The sequence below is a fragment of the Mytilus californianus genome, unplaced genomic scaffold (genome assembly GCF_021869535.1).
Source record: "Mytilus californianus isolate M0D057914Y unplaced genomic scaffold, xbMytCali1.0.p SCAF_1, whole genome shotgun sequence".
Lineage (NCBI taxonomy): Eukaryota > Metazoa > Mollusca > Bivalvia > Mytilida > Mytilidae > Mytilus > Mytilus californianus.
This window is the reverse complement of record NW_026262581.1, coordinates 29,187,040-29,208,498: the sequence shown is the minus strand read 5'-3', so window position 1 is coordinate 29,208,498 and position 21,459 is coordinate 29,187,040. Positions and strand designations below refer to the sequence as shown.

Sequence of the window (21,459 nt, the reverse complement as noted above, 5' to 3'; positions counted from 1 at the left end):
TTTTTATATAGATTAGACCGTTGGTTTTTCCGTTTGAATGGTTTTACACTGGGGCCCTTTATAGCTTGCTGTTCGGTGTGAGCCAAGGCTCCGTGTTGAAGGCCGTACCTTGACCTATAATGGTTTACTTTTATAAATTGTAACTTGGATGGAGAGTTGTCTCATTGGCACTCATACCGCATCTTCCATTATCTATAAACATATACTTTTTTCTCAATTGTATTGTACTTGCAGGGAAAACCACCAGAAGATTGTTGTATTGACTTTTGTTTTTCGAAATCTTACTAGGTTCCTTTATCACTGTATCAATTACAATATGGTAGAAACACAGGGTCAAATGACTTGCCAATAAGAAATAGCTCCCTTAACTCAGCAAACATGGTTTATCCCGCAACATTCTGTATGTGCTTGGCCAAAAACTAGAAGCATGTAATTCATTGGGTGTCGTTTGTTGATGTATATCATATTTATTTTTTATTTATTGTTTTGTAAATAAACATGCTGTTAGTTTTATAGTTTGAACTGTTTTTTATTAAAGTTTGTAATTACGAAGCCTTTTATAGCTTACTATGCTGTATAAGTTTTACTCATTGTTGAAGGTCGTACGGTAACCTATAGTTGTTAACTTCTACTTCATTTGATCTCTGGTGTAGATCGAGTTGTCTCATTACCAATCATACTACATCATCTTATTTTGATACATACTAGCCATTTGATATTTATTTGAACAAAAACACATTGCAAACCACCATGAAAGTTTAACGTAAATGAGGCTATAACATTTTTCATTTTAACATGGTTTCCACTTGGTGCACATTGGATACCTACACGAAAGCAGCATTCAATTTAGAGATTGTAAGATTATAAAGAAATCGATTGATTTGACAAGATACTAACTCTTGAAATTTCTGTATTTTTACACCCACAACATCTCCCATACATTATGACAGCTATTTCAGGACCTCTTGTGATTCCGGCACTCTTAAATAGTTATCACACGTGCCTTCGTCCTCTTCTGGTAAGCAAAAGAAAGACGTTTATACAAGTACAAAATGTAACAGCTACCGATCAGGCCTTTCCCCACGATAAGACTGATCATTATAGGCATTTGTCTACACCTTAAGTGTTTAAGCGCTATTTAAAAAATTCACTTAAATTAAATGATATTCTACATTAAAACTTCAATTTAACAGACATTCGACAGCTTATCTCACCTTTACCTTTACTCGTAGTATCACCATTGCAATGCAGTATATTTGCTTTCAGAATATAGGCACAAATACTCACTTAAAGTAGCGTAAACCTTACTTATTGTTCTACAATGAACAAGAAATGAGAGATTTAATATGGATTTATTTGCTTAACAAAATGAAATTATAGTAGCCAGTCTTTGTCCATGATAGTGAAAAAGCGGGCCGCGTTGTCCGAGTGGTATAAGTAGTTCATCTACTAGTATCACTATCCTAGTATCCAACTCCGCACGTGGCAGATAAGTTCGATTAAAACTTAATTGACTAGGATTACCAGTTTTCCTGCCGAAGGTCTGTGGATCTCTCCGTACACTTCGGCTTCCTCCGCATATAAAAACGGTTGACCGGTGCACATTTTGTATCAAAAAGTCCACCTGAGGCGTTCAAGTACTCACACCTCACATTAATTTCAATGCAAAGAGTCCTTGCTCAGTTCCATTAATACTATTGACATATAATGTGATTTTTTGCTTTGAAATTGCTTTGTACATCCTGCACCTCCTATTATGTTTTTATCATAACAATTTACGGAGTTTCCCGTAGCAAATTACGGACTTTGCAAGTGGCGGGGTTTCTTTTTGTTTGCAGTAATTCTTATTTCATTCTTCTATTATACCTCTGATCAATTTGAAACAAAATAAGTAATATTTAATTATTTTCATTGTTCTCATTACATGTATAAAAAGTAGCGTATTATACAAAAAAATATTAACAAAAATACTGAACTCCAAGGTAAACTAAAAAAGGAGGAAGTCCATAAAAACTGACAAAATAAAATATTAGACTATATCAACCAATGGAACGAATGAAAAACAACTCCTGGCATGATACAGGCATTCGCCGACGAAAATGATGGGTTAAACCTGGGTTTATGGCTATCTAAACTCTTATGGCAGTTGCTTATATGTTATATATAAAATAAGGTGAGCAACACAAGCAGACATTTTAGTCTTAGATACATGATTTTTTTTAATTAGTTGTTATTGGCTTTGAACTAGCTGCTGCCAGTAACTGCAAATACTCTCATATCTGTACTTTGTTGGGTTTTTTTTTGTGCTTTGTATCGATCTGATGAGTGAGGCTCTTTTTAACTGATTTTTATAGTTTGTTCTTATATTGTACTGTTAGATCACTGTCCCAGGTTAGGAGAAAGGTTTGGCGCAGGCAAACATGTTTAACCCTGACACATTCTGTATGTGCCTCTCCCAAGTCAGGATCCTGTAATTCAGTGGTTGTCGTTTGTTCATGTATATAGTATTTGTTTTTTGTTTATTTTGTTCATAAATCAGGCCGTTTGTTTTTTCGTTTGAATTGTTTTACATTTGTCATCTCGGGGTCTTTTATAGCTTAATATGCAGTGTGGGTTTTTTTCAGTGTAAAGGCCAAACGGCGACCTATAGTTGTTTACTTCTACATCATTTGGTCTCTAGTGGAGAGTTCTCTCGTTGGCAATCATACCACATCTTCTTATTTTTATAATAATTGGTTAATGTGACAATAATTGGGATCCAGTAGCCAAAACTGTGTATACTTACGTCACAGACATACAACACAACTGACTAAAAATGCATACAACCATACAAGTAAATCTGACAGAGACGCCATCATAAAAGTTATTGTAGTTGATAGAAAATCTGACAAAGACGCCAACAATTTCTCTTTGTAGTTAATAGTACATAAAGCAAAATGCGCATTTAAATAAAATATGAATACAAGGTTAAACAATAAGAAAGCAACACTGTAAAAACCTCTTGCGTCCTAATCGCACTTTTGGATCCACTTGCCCCCGTCACGCGAAATGTAAGTTTTGACAAAGACACGAAACGTCAAACTGGAATTTCTTTTGGCGAAATATTAATATATACATTTGTAAAACACACTATTACTTTATTTATCTACATGTATTTGCAAATAAATGAATCTAATGTTTCCGGTTTTAAAATGTTCTTTTTAATAGAATCAGACGAGCAGATGAAAAAAAAATACTCCTCTCTTTCCTGTGAAACCGTATTGACTTTGGCATTCATTATCGGCTGTTAGATTCACAAATATTTATACCCTTGAGACTCTTTTGTAGCATTGTCAATTGATGTTAAGGTGTCTGTCAAAGTTCAGATTCTTGATCCTGTATTTGAAATATTGCTTCAAGGAGAACTGCTGCATTGATGTCTGCAAAAGTAAGAGATTTTGTAATAAGAACAAACTCATCAAATTAAACATGTTAACGATACCAGTCTTATAATTTGTACGACGGAAACGCGTTTCGTCCACGGAAAACTTACCAGTGACGCTCAAATAAAAGAAGATTAAGGCCAAATAGCATGGAGGGGCATACATACCAAAAGGTTTTGCCCAATACAGCTAAGATATTTTATCTATGGGGTATAAAATCCTTAGTATTTCGAACAATTTAAGTTTTAAAAGCAGTAAATATACATTATGTCATTATGGTAATGCTTGAAACAATGTACAACTAAATGAAATTGCAATTGTATTTAGAGACTGTTACAAACGACATTGGGTAATTTAATTGCTGCTTTTAATTATGTTCTTTGAAACCGAAAAGTTGAAATATAGTAAAAAAAGTACTGCAAAAGCCTCAATTGTAGCGTTCTTCACTCATTGAATAAATGCATACATGTGTTCTTGGTTGTTGCCACATTCCTGAATTGATAGCCATTATAATGCTCGTTTTGATGGTATGTATTAGTGACTATTCTACAACCTTCTGCTGGGTTTTAGCTACCTTTTCAACGCTAGTAAATATGTGTGATTTTTACAAACATTTTTTTGTGGTTGTTATGGGGTTGCTGCTTTTTTGTGTTATTTGAATTTCACAGTCTAAAACCGTAAAACATGTAAATATAATTTGGTCACTTCTGTACCTTTCAACCAATGCTTGTTACATGTTTTTACAAATCTATATAAAATATATTCTCTGTTCATAGCTTTCGATCCAAAGCAATCAAACACTAATGACCAATAAAACAGTTCAACCATTAAAACCAAAATATAATATAAATACCCGTCGTTGCACCTTTTTGCAAATCATTGTATGTTTTCTTTACCAAACATAGGTCATATCCCATTTCTGTTACCGCTCTGACAGCTGGCAGACGATTCAGTTCACAATCCTTGATTACAGAATTTCTCGAGTCTTCTGTAAGACCCTGATGCCGATTGTTTATGATCTAGAAATATAATGAAAACAAATGATAGGTTTTTGGCGACATAGTGCCGGGTTTCACATGTGGAGAAGGATAAACTCACCCTTCCAGAGCACCTTAGATAACCCCCAGTTTTGTTGGGGTTTGTGTTGCTCAGTTTTTAGTTTTTTTATGTTAAGGTTTGTAATCTGTTGTTAGTCTTTTGGCCGTTTTTCGTATTTTGAATAGGCGTTGTCAGTTTGTCTTCGACTTATGAGTTTGAATATCTCTTTGGTATTTAACGCCTCTTTTGTAAGTTTTAATTTGGTAAACTAAGACCTTAATCATTATAAGCCGTGGTATCAGCTTGTCGTTTGCATTTTTTGTCTTCGATCTGAACGTTTACGTTCTTTAAAATCCCACGAAAACACAACAGGGATGGGTGCGTTTGGGTAATCATTTCTATTTTAGTAAAAAGATGTTTACAGAAAAAAACACATTTTTAAATTGTTCCACGTCTTAACATGTGACAACTTTATGACAGACATTCTCCATCGGATAACACGTGGTTATACAGGGCTAACACCATATATATATATATATAATTCGTCTCAAATTTAGCCCAACAATGTTAGATCAGTAAATTTGCGTTAGCAAATTTTTGTTTATCCCTCAGCCTGATTCGAGCCCTTGCGTCTGTGACATCGTGGCAACACCGCCTGCACCGTGTCCAGCGCCCTAGACCACTCGACCACCTAGGCTACAAAATATAGCAGGGTTTAAGAACATCAGTTGTTCGACCTGCTAGTCAAATGCGTTTTGTTAAAATATACTTTTTCACTCATTTGGTCTTTTAGAAAATGTTGTTTGTGCTGTATTAAGACCCCTCTACCAAGAAATTTGTTTTGCATGCACACGTATAAAAATTGCGGTTTTTATCCAACGCAATCATAGGTTTGAACGTTGTTTTCAATTTAGACTTGTTTATATTTTTTCGTTTGGGCTTGTATTATATTTGCCTTTGGGTTTATATGATCCGTTCATCCTATTTTGACTCTTTCAAAATTCAAGAGTCTATCCTAAATTGAGATAAATTATATGGCCTTCCAAATACCGTTTCGATTCCTCACATCACTGAAGAGACATTAATTGTCGAAGTCCGGATATGGTGTACAAATTTTTGCACCTCATGTTTGTGGTATACCATCTTTTCCGCAAGTTTATTTTTGTCTGTTTGGTAATAAATTAATAATAAGATCTATTTTGTTACATCTTGTAATCCGTTTATTTGGCAATCGCCAATGGCAGTCAGCAGGGTTTAAGAACATCAGTTGTTCGACCTGCTAGTCACATGCGTTTTGTTAAAATATACTTTTCACTCATTTGGTCTTTTAGAAAATGTTGTTTGTGCTGTATTTAGACCCCTCTACCAAGAAATTTGTTTTTTATGCACACGTATAAAAATTGCGGTTTTTATCCGACGCAATCATAGGTTTGAACGTTGTTTTCAATTTAGACTTGTTTATTTATATATATATATATATATACATAATATATATATGTAAAACGTTCCCCTGCTGTACATGTATATCACGGTATCACCATTGCCAAATTATTTCGACATTTGTAAGTTTTCATTGCGCTGTGATCGCTCGTTATGAATCTTTAAGCAACTTTTTGATCGGTCGACACACTTTGATAGTGGATATTTTGTTAATTTGTTCTCGTCCTGAACATTATTGAATATTATTTGGATTGATGTTTGTTAGTCACTCAATCAGAATTTTAGATATCCAACCAATGGGAATAGGGTCATATGATAAACCTACTGCATTTGGTAAATTTCTGTGTCTTTGTTCTATAATAAATTCTTCTCCTTTACACTGTCGCACAAAAGCACAGTTCTGGTACCAGCGAGCATGTTCTGTCCACGGCTTGTCATTTGGTTCCCAGTTTTCCAACCCACCTCCGCAGAAAAAACACCAACAAATGTCTTTTCTTCCTATTTTAAAAACATGTATATACAGAAGTTTCGAACCATTTACATGAACTAAGATTGACCTTAACATTTGCTTTTATTATTAAAGACCGTAAAATATTATTCCATTTAGATATTTGTTATACATCATGTTCCATTTTAACTACTGCCATTGTTTTGAAAGCCTGTTATGATAACTTAAAGTTATTAAATTATTTTAAACATCAATTTATATATTTCAAATTATAATGCTCAACGTAAATTATTTTACACAAATTATTGTCCCAGTTAAAAAAAGTTATGTAGCAATTATTTCTTTTGAAATACAAACAATTTATGGACAACAACATCCAGAGTGGGTACAATGATAAATTATCTGCATGTAAGTTTATTTTAACAAGATAGAGAAGAAAAACAATAAATTCGTATTATATATAGTACATTATAGCATGTTCATGTCAAATTCAAACTTTTATAAGGCGAAATAATGCAACTACTTACAGTTATTTGAATACAATAAGAATTAAATAAAAATAGATAAAATCTTGGTGTACAGACATTGAAAAACATTACGCTTAGCTATGTTTAAAGAGTATAGAGAATTAAACGAAAACATGTTGATAATACCTACCTAATATGTTAAAATGAGTGAAACATGTCGCATGGCATCAAGATTATTTTCGATGTTTATAAGAATGAAGATTTTTTAGAACATCATAGCATTTTCAGAAATCGGCACTGGCGGAGTCAGATCAATTAAGACAGTGCTTCAGGATTAAATGAAGTGCAATTACTTTAATTTTATCTGCTATTAATTTTATTCTATACACACTTGTGGAACCGTTACGGTCTACACTGACACTATTATATTTTAAGACAGACAGACAGATACTATAAACATAATAATGTATACACAGACCAGAGTCTGAGCTTGTTTTGCTATATGATTGAAAACTAAATTGACGAAAAAAGGTAATTTATTCAAAATCATAAAATGCAAAAAATACATTTTGCAAAAAACTTTTGACATAAAAGTTAATAATTAATATGAAATTATAATACATAATTAACATTACATCAAATAAAATCATATCAATTTCATAAATGACAAAGAATAGCAAAGGTGGGGAGAAAAATCGGCACCACTAATAAACATATATACATATCTACTTCTAAAAATAAAATTAAGGGAGGTATGCGGGTGAGAATTTTCCACAACTTGTTTGATAAGAGTTACAAGTTAACAAGTCAAAAGCTGATGATAAAAGGAAGTGCTCACAAAGTACATACACGTGAACTCGTGCTGACCCCACAAGATCGTTGACCAATAAGAAAGATGTAATCCAATCATGCACTGGTCATAAGTGAAATTTCTCTACACGTGAAAACATGAGTACTCTCAGATCTGTACTTAGTGTCTTTTGTTGTTGGGAGTTATAAGTACCCATCCACGTCCACTTTGTGTTTTTGTTAGATGTATTTCTATTTGTTACATCTGATGAGTTAAGCCTTTTTCAGCTGATTTTTATAGTTTGTTCTTATGTTGTACTGTTACACCACTGTCCCAGGTTAGGGGAGGGTTGGGCGCTCACAAACATGTTTAAACCCGCCACATTCTTTATGTGCCTGTCCAAAGTCAGAAGCCTGTAGTTCAGTGGTTGTCGTTGGTTCATATCTGTCATATTTGTTTTTCGTAAACTGTTTTGTTATAAATTAGGCCGTTAGTTTTCTCAATTGAATTGTTTCATATTTTTCATGTCGGGGCCTTTTATAGCCGACCGTACGGTATTGGTTTTTCTCCTTGCTGAAGGCCGTGCGGTTGCCTATAATTGCTCACATCCACTTCATTTGAACTTTGGTGGATAGTTGTCTCATTGGCAATCCTACCACATCTCCGTATTGTTATATCTAGTTTCAACAATTTATCGTTTAATTACATTGTAACTATGACAAACCTGACCCATTGACCAGTACAGAGACTTCATAAATTTACTGTATAAATAGCTACCTCTTAATTTAAGTCTAAGTAATAACCAATACAGAACTATCTTTCCTGCTGTCTCAAATGATTTTATTCAGCTTTTCAATTAGCAAATAAAATCTGTTACATGTCCGTTATACCAAAGAACTCTTAAAGTTTTATAGGATTTCTGCTTTCCAAGCAACTTACTTTAAACATAGTCGTATATATTTATGACAGAAAGATGAATTGCACCCACGAGTATTTATGCATTTGTCACTTCATCTTTATTCATAGAATTGGGCGCAATCCCAAAATGTAGTTGGGTTAAGCTATTACAAATGTGGTTGGGTGACATTGTTATAATGTAGTCCTTTCAATACAATTATTCATAACTGATATAAAATATTTCAGTTTTGCCTTTATAGGTTCTAATATTGGTTTAATTGTCAACAGCTAAATCCATGACTTATCATATTTAATGATATCTAAATTTGTGGACCTGTATCCTGAAATTACTTGTATTTTTCATTGACTCATGATTTTCTCAGACTGCTTATAATGTTTTCACAGTAAATCTGTTAGAGTTGTTTTGATTTGATTTTCAGTATGGGAAACATGGAACCTGTTTATCAAAGCTGTCCTAAGATTGTCCTAAGACATTATCTTAGGACATCAATTAGGATATTGTAAGGACCGACTTACAGCGTGTTTGAGCATGACACCGAAGCTATCTTGGGAATTAAATCTTAGCTAGGACGACTTTACTGCTGTTCCAAATGTTGGCATAAAAGAAAATAGAAAATAAAAATAAAAAATATATAAAAATGAATAGAATTTTACCAATAATTACAAGTTTTAAACTAGTTGTTAGTAGTATTATAACATGTATAAAGGAAGATAATATAATTTATATTACAATTGTACAATTTAACTATGTTACTAAACATAAACAAATAATTGTATAATTGTGTTTATATATGAGATGATCAAAGTAATTTGAAAAAGTTCCAACTAGAGATATGACGGTTTCACTCTAAATTTACAGAGTTGGAAGGCAAATCTCATGCATCTCTCATATAAATACATAGAACTCTATTGTTTTACGGCAAACACATAAAATAAAAAAATACGCGTGGACATGATGAATATGAGCAAGAGGAGGAATCCTACCATTACCGATGCCACACTACAGACTCTGCTGGATAAAATGAAAACAAATAACTCATTTTTTTTCAATTAACTTTCAAATGTTCCAAACAATGGTGGTAAAAAAAGGGTTTGGGCTAATGTTAAGTAAATGCTACCAACACAGAACATAAGCGAGTCGTGTAGGAAATTCAGGAGAAAAGCAGTAGTCTATACTTGTGATAATTGTCAATGTCATCAAAATAGTCCACTGGATTACCTTAGTCCCTATGTAGTCTATTTCTATGAATATTTTTGTCCTTCTCCTTAAATTTATATAGGCGACGGTCATATTTGTTTACAAATGGATCATAAAGTATTTCCCATCCGAAGACTTAAGATTTCTGAATTGGTGTACAAAACTTAGGTTAATGCCTAGGACATATCCTAAGTTGCGACATGGTTAATAAACCAATAAGAAAATTATCTAAGAACACGTCTTTCTCTTAAGATAGCTTCGATAAACAGACAACGGATCAATTTATTAGTTCAGTTTTGACTTTGAACAAGCCTTCAGTAATTGCTAGTACTATCAGACCCGTATGTTGTGTCTTTTGTCGTTTGGTTCGTTTTTTAGCAGAGCAGATCAGTCAAACTATTTCCAACTGATTTTTACAGTTTTTTTAATGTTGTGCTGTTACGTCATTGTCCCAGGTTAAGGGGACAGGTTTATTGCTAACACAAACTTCACCAGATTATTCACATGTCTTTCCCCTAGGCAGAACACTGTAGACGCGTTGTTGTCGTTGGTGACCAGCTGTCTGATAAGTTTTTGTTAGAATATTCTTAAATCGGGCCGTAAGTTGTCTCAAGTTGTATTACTTTTGCTATTCATAGGCCCTTTAAAGCTTACCATATATGCATACGTTTTACTCGTCATTTAAGGCCATACAATGAACAGTACAACATGTTGTTGTTTTCGTCTTTCGTTGTTTATCTGTGGTGGATAGTTAGCAAAATCAGATTACATCTCCTTTTTTATGTTTGACCATTTATTTTCTTTTACTTTTATAAATAATATTGTTACCTGCGTAGAAGAATCCTGCTGACGCCATATCTGTTGGAGAATGCGTCCTATGTTTCGGCCAATTTTCAAATGAATGATGTCTTGCTGAACGGGAAGCATACTTTGGATGTTTTGGTTCATCACTCTGCTCTACAACTATTGATTAATTTTGGAAATAATAGAAAATTTAAACAGCAAAAGACAAATGTTTCAATTCTATTTTTTTTAAAGAAATACAAGTGACAGGATACATATTTTCATCGAAAATTGAGGGTAGATGTACTTGTATTGGAGGCATGACAATAACCATTATTTGGTTCCTTTTACTGTCTTACAATTTTTCACCTTGCAAACCCAAAACTCAGGCAATCATTTTTTTTTCTAAATAGATGGCATGTTTGAGGTCTTTTCATGATAATTTTACTGAATGAGTCAACAGACTATTTCTGACAGTAGATTTGTTCATGCTTATATTTTGTCATGGTCATTGATAAACATCGCGCCATTTAGCGACAAAAACTACTATAAGGGATCGTTTGATAGTTTTGTTAAAAAAAGGTAAATCTTGACATTCTGACCATTTCTACTTGGTCAGATTATCTCTATAAATAATGCAGGATATTAAACAACTATTGCATTTAACCTTATCTCCTATATTTTGCCTTGGTGGCCATGTTAGTTTGGCAAGCGCGGGACCATTATACATCATTAGGACATGAAGGATGGTTGCGTCTAAGTTCGGTTCGATCTTAACCATTTGTTTCAGAGAAGAAGATTTTTGTAAACCAACGGCCGACAACGGACATCTAGTAATTGCAAATTATAAAACTGTGACTTTCGCCAATGTGAGATAAGAAGTTCAATTTGATATAGAAGCTTTTATTCAAAATCAAATAATTGGTAATTATTTGATTCCATGGTAACTGCCATATAGATTTTTTGTTTGTAATAACCTTATCGGTCTTGTTAAATTTCAGTAACTTTTAAGAACTTAATTTCATTAACTTATTTTTTACTCGTACTAAAAGAATTGAAATAAATTGAGAATGGAAATGGGGAATGTGTCAAAGAGACAACAACCCGAGCAAACAGCAGAAAACAGCCGAAGGCTGCATACCAATTTAAATCCGAAGATTTGCTTAGATGAGCTAACAATATTAAAGCAAAACCATGAAATTAATTATTTTCACCTTTTGCAAATGGTATAACTTGAGAGTTTGATCTTGCATCGCCTGATTGACCAGCACTCTGTTCTTCATCCACTCTCTCTGAGGAACTTATGCACACATTGGTATTTGATTCATCTTCCCTTTGTGGCATGTACTGAATAATTTGCCTCATCAAACTGTTTGGGCCTTCCATTAGTTCTGAAAAGATATACATGTATATTGTAACCTTTTACTCACTGTAATAAACGATAATATACAAATGTCCAATTGTTTGTTCTGGATAAAACCGCTCAGTAACGCCTTTTGACATTCGTTGCTAAAGCAAATTTGATAAAATCATAAAATCATAACTTAAAATTCATCAAAGTGGTATTGAAACATGACCTTTGTAGGAACTGATAATACAGTGCCGTTCAGCCTTCAGTCTTTTTGTCTGTTCCGTAATTGACTCTTTAATTAGAGATCCATTTGTACGAGATATTTCGTTAAGGAGGGACAATACAGTTGCATTGCCCATGAAGAGTAAGTGGTACGAGCGAATTGTAATGTATGTAATCTTTCAAATCTTTTGTTGAAAATTGGTTATTACGCATAAATATCACTTTAAACTTTCCATCACATTTGCACTTAAAAGAAAGTTTGTTCGGTTAAGAACAAATCAACAACTGGCAAAGGTAAACAAATTGTGTTAAAAGTGTGTAATAACAGAGTCTAAATTTTCCTTAACAAAATCTGCTTCAAGAATGAACTATTTTCTATAAAAATATGTTTGACTAATTGATTTCACTACTTTTATTTCATCGCTTAGTGCATTTGACTGATGTATGTTCAAAGAAAATAAAAGGTTTAAATACACCGTACCCCATAAGGTATGATTCATCACACGAGTAAAATTGAACGAGTTTCCTACACTTGAAGCAACTTTTGAGATGTACCATCAGTAGGATTGTCTATGTGATAAGAGAAAAACCAACAAGAATTCACAATCCGAAAAAAAAAAATAATTAAAAATTAATTTCGTAAGTTTCTCAGCAAAAAATGAAACAGACTTTTGAAGTGATTTTAAATTTCTTAAAGATACATATTGACACTCATTTTGTCTGTTTCCTCAAAGTAAAGTCATAAAATATGAGAAAAAAAATGTAAAACAAAAATACCGAACTCCAAGGCAAATTAAAAAAGTCCATAGAAACTGAAAATTTCAAACGCAATCAAACAACTGAGACATTCCTGACTTGGTAACACGACTTGTGTTGCATGTGGAATAGGATCTGCCTACCCTTCCGTAGCACCTGAGATCACCCAGTTTATCGTGGGAGTCCTGTTGTTCAGTCTTTAGTTTTTCTATGTTGTGTTTTGTGTACTGTTGTTTGTCTGTCTGTCTTTTTCTTTTTAGCCATGGCGTTGTCAGTTTATTTTTGACTAATGAGTTTGAATTTCCCTTTGGTATCATTTGCCTCTCTTTTGGTACATGCATTGTCCGAAGCAAATGGTTGGTTTTAATTTAGGTAAGCAATCCGAGCAGAAATAAAAGGTTAATGTGGCAAGAACTAGAATCAAGCAGCAAAAACTGTGTAAACATACATCACAGAAAACAACACTACTGACTAAAAACTTAAAATAAACATTCAGATAAATCTAAAAAGACGGCAACAATAAAATGTTTCTAGTAAAAAGAAAATTTGACAAAGACGCCAACAAAAACGTGTTTGTCGTTGAAAGTAAATTGAAAAGGACGTCAATAAAAGATGTCGTTTATAATACATACCATATATATCCAGAAAAGCGCTTCAGACGCATGAAATTATTAAACGTGTTGTTTTCAATATTTTACATAACTGGGTCGATACCTCTGCTGGTGGACTATCAGTCCTCGAGGGTATCATCAGCTCAGTAGTCAGTACTTCGGTACTGACATGATTTATAACAAACCTTTCTAAAATTGTCCGTTTATAATTTTTGAAATTATAAAGAAACTAAGGTTTCAACTCTCTCAGGCAAAGTTGACCTTAGATGAATTTGGCTATTTGTTTTATGTATTTTTGTCATAAAGCTCTTCAAATGTTTCGGTACTTATACATCCCTCGGATTTCAAATGTTTGGCTTTGAGCGTTCCTGATGAAGGTAAATCCAGAAAAGCGCTTCGGACGCATGAAATTATTAAACGTGTTGTTTTCAATTTTTTACATCACTGGGTCGATATCTCTGCTGGTGGACTATCAGTCCCCGAGGGTATCATCAACTCAGTAGTCAGTATTTCGGTCCTGACATGATTTATAACAAACCTTTCTAAAATTGTCCGTTTATAAATTTTGAAATTATAAAGAAACTAAGGTTTCAACTCCCTCAGGCAAAGTTGACCTTAGATGATTTTGGCTATTTGTTTTATGTATTTTTGTCATATAGCTCTTCAAATGTTTCGGTACTTATACATCCCTCGGATTTCAAATGTTTGGCTTTGAGCGTTCCTGCTGAAGGTAAATCCGGAAAAGCGCTTCGGACGCATGAAATTATTAAACTTGTTGTTTTCAATATTTTATACACTTTTTCGATAAAGTACAAATTACGTAAAATATGAATACAAGGGTAAACAAAATAGAGACAAACTGTAAAAACACTCTGGTGTCGGAATCGTACCTCGGGACCCGTCTGCACCAGGAACACTCGAGGTCATAGTAATTTTATGGCCTCGTGTTGATAAATAGTTAGAACTAGTGTGATCTACTCTCTGTACCGTTTCTTTATAGTCTGGAGTATCTCATCTACTCTGAGTTTAACATTGTGATTGTCATGCATGTCGTTTTTAGAACCAGTAAATTCAGATACGATCCACGTAGGTTTATCCATTTGAAATGTACAGATTGATATTTTGTCTAGGATACATTATTTGTATTTGTTGGTTTGGAACTAGTTTTCAGTAGCTGTACGAACTCTCAGGGTGGTACGTTGTGTCGTTAGCATTTTTGTAAGTTGTATATTTTGCTTAGTATTGATCTGATGACTCAGGACTCTTTCAATTGATTTTTTAAAGTTTGTTCTGATGTTTTGCTGATACACCATAGTCCCAGGTTAGGGGAGAGTAAACATATTTTACCCCGCCACGTTCTGTGTCTGCCTGTCCCGAGTTAGGAACCTGTAATTAAATGGTTGTCGTTTGTCACTGTATTTCATATTTATTTTTCCTTAACTTTGTTGTTTTGTTCATGAAATAAGGCCGTCAGTTTTCTCATTTGCATTGTTTAACATTTTGCTATGTCGATATATCCCGCTACACGGGATCGGGTTTGCTAATTGCTAAATGATGTACGGCGCCCTATAGTTGTTATCATCTACGTCAACAGCTTAGGTTCTGTTACTAGATAACTTGGCAGAAAATAATGAATGATTCAGGCAGATATTTTGTAGGGACTGCACGTTAACTTCAATTATAAAATTGCCTCAGATAATCAAATGGAGCAGCAAACAGAAGAGGAGTTTATCAAACAGCAAGATATGTACACTATAACTGTAAAATTATTCCAGCATATTTCTTTTCAAGCATAGGAAAATATTCTACGACATCCACACATGTATATCACGAGCATGCACACATGTATAGCACGAATGACACATTAACTTAATATAATTCAAAAGAATAGGATACGGCGTATTGTTTTATGACACTTAATACATATAATAACCATAAATCATACATGTATTTCATTTTTGATACAGGTAATTCGTCCCATGTAAAATGACAAGGAGTGATAAGAAGTCAACTGTTTTAAAATACCAGAGACCAGTGTACTAAATCATATATATTGCTTACCTTCAACGTAGTGACGCCTATCTGTCTGACAAATTGCAACATAGCCATGAGCAAACACAGCTGGATGCTGATGGTTCCCGGAGGAAGCTTCAATTGATAAAATATAGCTATTTGGATGATTTGAGAACAATGTACTTGTTCAGTATATGCAATTAACCTTTTTAACTGATTAAATATTACTTTTTTTTTTATTGTTTTTTACTATGATATGTACAGATGTTTTTGAGTATGCTCCTTTAAGATGAGGACATATAATTTATGTTTTATCTGTACTGAAATATTAAGGTAATTATATTAATAAGTGTCTAGATGTAAGACAAAACGTTTCGTTAAGTATGCAGCTACAATGATTACTGTAACGTGTGTATTGTTCTGGTGATTTATTCATATACTTACATGTCAGAAAAGCTGGAGACCGGAATAGCGTTCGTTCATCAGCATGCATTGGAATGTTGTTTGTGTTTACCCTGTCAAGTAAGAATGGACAATGTGCTTCCGATCTTCTGTGAATATCATCTGGATTATCCCCGTTAGTCCATGATAACTGATATAAAAATTCACAAAAAGCACACTTGCACTTATGGTCATCATTTATGTAGTATAATCCTTCCTTTGCTAATTTTATTCTCCAAGCTCGAAGAGATGTTGGTGCTGATTTGTAAGTTTCTAATCTGGCCAATTCAAAAGTCATTCTTTGTTCAAAATTCATAGAATTATATCTCCGAAAGTAAATCCCAAACGTAGGCTTAATTTGAATATTGACTAACATGTTTTGTCTCTTTTTATTTTTGTATACATACAAATTTCAGAATCCTGCTATATTTTAATATAGGTTTTATTTTATTTAAGTTGTTTAAGTATAATCATTTGCGGCGAACTAAATGCTAAAAAATATAACAAAACGATTAAATTCAATATGGGACCTTCACGGACACAATATTAGCTAAAATCAATGTCATAATATACTAGTACATGAATACACTTCAAGATTTAATTATCACAATATTCAGTTATACACTGACTTTAATTTAACCTATACAAACTATCGGTAATATGTTTGCTAAGGCGCTGGCCATCTCGTTTAAAAATGTTCTAATATCGCCGCATTAACATACTTGATATCATCTGCGTTCCATTTATGTATCATATTTGACACGTTCTATCGTTTGTATGCCTTGCTGGTACACTACGTTCCACGTTAGGGGAGGATTGAGAGCTCCCAAGAGGTATAACATTGCATATATGTGCCTCTTCTAAGGCAAGATCCTGTTATTTATTCAATTATTGTCGTTGGTTGCTGTCATTCATATTTGGTTTTCGTTTATTAATTGTTTTGACATATATCAGGCCGTTGGTTTTTTTCTTTTGATTTGTGTCACATTTTGTCATGTCGGGTCCTTTTATAGATGACTTTATGGTATTGGGTTTGGTCAAATGTAAAGGCACTACGGCTATTTATAGTAGCATAAATTTGAGTCATTTGGAATCTGTTGGATAGTTGTCTCATACCACATCGCTTTGTTTTATAATGGTATGCCAGGTCATAATCTCATGATTATTGGGTTTTCACGAATAGATACATTTACATCTTTCAAACATTAAAGTGGTCTTTCAAAATTAGAATATACAACTGAGAATCAGATATTTAGGGTATTATCACAAATGTTTCCACGTGCAAGTTGTAGTGTTTTGCTCTGATTAAGGAAAATTAAAATCGGAGGGCCAATTCAAGCCCTTTGTGAAAATACGGCTTTCAACAATGATCACAATCAATACCATATGAAAAGCACCAGGGCATATATAAAAACCTACGGTATGACAATGTGTAAAATAACTCAAAAGAGAATACTAATATTTCAATTACAACAACAAACAAGAAAACAGATATAGCTGACAGCAATCGACGACAACAACTCAATTACATTACCCTTCCTTGGGATAGACACATACAGAATATGGCTTGGTTCAACATGTTACAAGACTTTAGTCTTTGAGAACCTGATTTATTTATTAGATGTAATTGACTGTACTAGCTTTCAGTAAATGCAGCTGGCTCATATCTGTCACATTTGTTTGTTTGTAAATTGTTTTGTTATGAATTAAGTCGTTATTTTTCCCGTTTAGATTTGATTCTCATTTTTTTTGTCGGAACTGTTTTAGACGACGACTGTATGGTACGGGCTTTTCTCATTGTTGAAGGCAGTGTGGTTACCCATTATTGTCTATGTCTACTGATTTGAACTCTGGTGGATAGTTGCCTAATTGGCAATCATACCACATCTTCTATTTTTTATATTAAATATAATTTTGAACTTGATTGTAAAATATTTGAACAATATATATTATTTACACTGATCATGAAGTTAAACCTATTTGTAATATCACATGTTATAATGCGAACTTGTTTTTGTGGGTACCTATTTTCATGGATTAAGGAAAACTTAAATTTTCGTAAATATTTGATTTTATGGTTTTGCCAAAGTCTGCATACATTTATTTAGAAAATTTGATATTCGTTTAACATTTAAATTCGTGGTTCACCTGTATCTATGAAATCCACAAAATTTGGTATCTAACGAAAAATAATGAATCCGCAGTAACTGATTGGGTATTTTAATATTTGGGTAAATCGATTTGTGTCTATTCACCATGTGTGTAAAAGTAGCGTCCTTTCAAATCTGCAGAAGTGGTTAAAAGCAAAAATTGCTTGTCTTTTCTGCATATACTGCCATGTGGCTTGTTGTTGCTTTCTTCAACTCCTCTGGTTTTGTACAGTTTTTAGTACTGGTGTGCTCATATGACATATTCATCCAAAACATATGTTTAACATATGAAACATATGTTTTCGTAAATATAGCGTGATATAGGTTAAAAAGACTTATCCGGGCGTAAATATTCTGGTGCAATATTAACTCGATTTTTATATAAAGAAAAATACATGCAATACATTCTGGCAAAATTTGTTTGACCTATTTTAAGAATTGAAAGATCAAATAAACAAAAGAAACAAATCGCAAATAATGAGTCACTAAGTTGCATAAATTTCATTGGCATCTACGTACAAATTAATAATGGCAATGATTCAGCTGGGAGTGAAAGACCATCAAATTTCAAAGGGACAAGCAGGTTTATAATGTTGATGGTCCTAATGACTGGTATATAAAAAAGATTTGAGAACTTTGTGGATTTTTCGAGATACTAAGGATTTTCTACCCCATGAATAGATTTCTAGTACCTTAGCTTTATTTGGCAAACTTATCGGAATTTTGGGTCCTCAATGCGTCTCAACTATGAACTGTATTTTGCATATTTAACTTTCTTGAATCGAGCGTGACTGATGTAGACAAAATGCGTTCCTGGCGTACAAAACATAGGCCTGGTATCTATAATGAGTTTATCTTATGCTTTCCGAGGTAAGCAAATGTTTTGTAACATCAAAATTTTGATAGAAATTCAAAGGGGAGGAACAATAAAGTGTACAGACGTCCGATAAAGTTCACAAACCTATTCCATTTTTATGAAGTCAACAAAAATTCAAGGATACAGAAATATTACAATGATAGTGAAGCATCAGTAGTAACTAACTACTGCATTTCAATTATATATGCTAATCTAAAATGCGTTCCATGCAGTGTGTTTGAGGAACGTTTAAAACAACGACTTTTTTTATATCATATATGCATGTGTATTGTCGATACCACCATCCACACATATGCTTGTTCCAAGTCTGGACCATTTTCAGTGGTTGTCGGGCCTATATCATACCTTAATGGGTTTGTTTTGGTAAGGGAGGTGTGTATTTTGTTGTTGTTGAGCATTTGAGAGTTCGGTCTTTATAGCTTTTTTTACAATTTGTAGAGATTCGGAATGATTCATAGCATGAGATACTATTTGGACATATCTATTGTAAAAGACTGCATTATGTCTTCTAAATATCATAGGTATTTTGGTTGCTGTCTCATTAACGTATACTTTTCATTTTCTGTTAGTCATCGCTTTATAATAAGGAATACATTCTTGAAGAATTTATTGATGCGTGAACTCGGCCGACTAACTAACAAATTTAAAAACGTACGACGTATTGAATGATACGTTTGTGAAAAAGACCGGTTTAACATGCTTAACACATCAATACATTTCAATACATTTCGCTTAATAAATTACCTAGATTAAGTAACTAATAATTCATATTAAATTATATTTTATTATTATTACATAACAATATATGAATATTTACCAAATATATCACGAAATATAATATACAACGGTTCAAAAGAGTACGTATAAAAAGATCAATTAATCGACCATTAAATTCGGAAAAATCAATCCAGTGAATAAGTTGTAAAAAAATGTCTGAAATACAAGTATCTTCAAAATCCCAAGTTCATCCACAATCGTTGTTTACATTTTTTTGTATGCGGCAGTCCGGTATCGTCATCCTTCAGTGGATCGTCGTTTCATATTAAGTTGCTAACATTGTTGGAATGAAAACCAAAATATGAGGTTGAAACTAGTAATTTTGCATAAAAGTATAAACATGTAAAACAGAATTGATGTATTTCGTAAGTCACTTTTCAGAATCATCTTAAAATTGGCCTAACTCATAAAAGAATGAGAAGACATCTCACACGGTACATTGGCCGGTTTGTTTACATGAAGACAAGTGCCATAGATAAAAGAGTCACGCCAAGTAACTTGACTTCTCTAAATATTACCGACCGTATGATTATTTTGTTTACACATAAACACACATCTATATATAATTAACATACAAACTAAACTAAACAATACACCATTTAAAATATTAATATGTACATGAACATTTAACCATCAAAACACAACCTTTTATTTGATAAATGTATCGTAATGCTGCTTTTCGTACCTGTTTCAAACATACTACATAAAAGACAATGGAATGGACTATATGTACAAAGAAATTGCACCTAAAAGACTGACGAAAGGGACATTCAAAGTCATAGGTAAAAAAAAAAACAAAACTGAAAACACCATGCCATAAAAACGAAAAGTAATAGGTAAAAGGTTATAATAGTATTATTAACGCTGACTAATTAAGCCTTCATATAGATTTTCATCCTTAATAAGAACAGAAAAAAGCAAATCATAATACTGAAAGTAAATTAAGAGGAGCACGATTTTACAACTGAAATTGCAATGGATGCTGAAAAAGGTCCTTATCCTGTTGTTAAAATGGTAGTTGTCTAAGATGGCCTAGATTTACTGCATTGCTGAAATGTTTAACTGAAAGAGGCAAATTCAGAAAAGAAAAAAAGACATACTGTGGTGAAAGTAGTATTTGGCAGAGCAATACATGAAAGAAATGTAGGACATCAATCAGTATGTTACAAACGTAGGAATGAAATCAACAATAAAATAAAACAGACGCCTAAGATTCAGAAACCGTGAAAATATTATTTAATTTAACCTGAGGTTGCTGTAACATCATTGAATTCGAATCCAGTCAGGCCTATGTATCATCAAAATATAAACAACAGTAGTTTGATAACCGATGTTTAAATCTTATAAATTGATTACAAAGAAAAGTCAAAGTAACAACTAAAACAAGGACATATTCATAGTTTCATCAAGACTCCAAAGACATTTCTGACACCGACGAAGAGGATATTCCTAGGGCAAAATTATGTAAGTGATTTACTGTTTACGAAGTCAGATTACGAACTGGTATTGAATTTACAAAACGTAAATTTCTGAAATATTGCACAATATAGAGGGCTGTGAAGTAAGACCTTAAATTTCTTATGTATATTTGGAGGAAATGGAAGAAAAAAAAAATGCAAATTATTTGAAACACGAAAAACCACAAGAAGACAAAAACGCCAAAATACGCTACACCCGAAGACTAAAGACTTAAAAACAAAAAAACGCATTTAAAACCTGGGACATCTCAGTTGCCCCGCAAGAACAAGCAGACCCTG

General features: G+C 33.2%; 1 protein-coding gene across 5 annotated transcripts in view; it reads right to left on the bottom strand.

Annotated features, from left to right (window-relative positions):
* Nucleotides 1-1,872: 1,872 nt before the first annotated feature.
* The window catches only part of LOC127701284 (death-associated inhibitor of apoptosis 1-like), a 39,864-nt gene continuing 20,277 nt past the window's right edge, over nt 1,873-21,459 (bottom strand). For 3 of the 5 annotated variants that reach the window (XM_052205167.1, XM_052205150.1, XM_052205158.1), the window contains 7 exons: nt 15,902-16,389; nt 15,506-15,592; nt 11,719-11,895; nt 10,550-10,684; nt 6,226-6,398; nt 4,276-4,441; nt 1,873-3,419 (listed from right to left, as the gene is read on the bottom strand). In XM_052205167.1, the coding sequence (XP_052061127.1) occupies nt 3,355-3,419; nt 4,276-4,441; nt 6,226-6,398; nt 10,550-10,684; nt 11,719-11,895; nt 15,506-15,592; nt 15,902-16,274 (1,176 nt within the window). In that variant the 5' untranslated portion in view covers nt 16,275-16,389 and the 3' untranslated portion in view covers nt 1,873-3,354. Of the gene's footprint in view, nt 3,420-4,275; nt 4,442-6,225; nt 6,399-9,039; nt 9,102-10,549; nt 10,687-11,718; nt 11,896-15,505; nt 15,593-15,901; nt 16,390-21,459 lie in introns of all 5 variants that reach the window. The other 2 variants (XR_007981971.1, XM_052205175.1) reach the window with 2 other exon arrangements.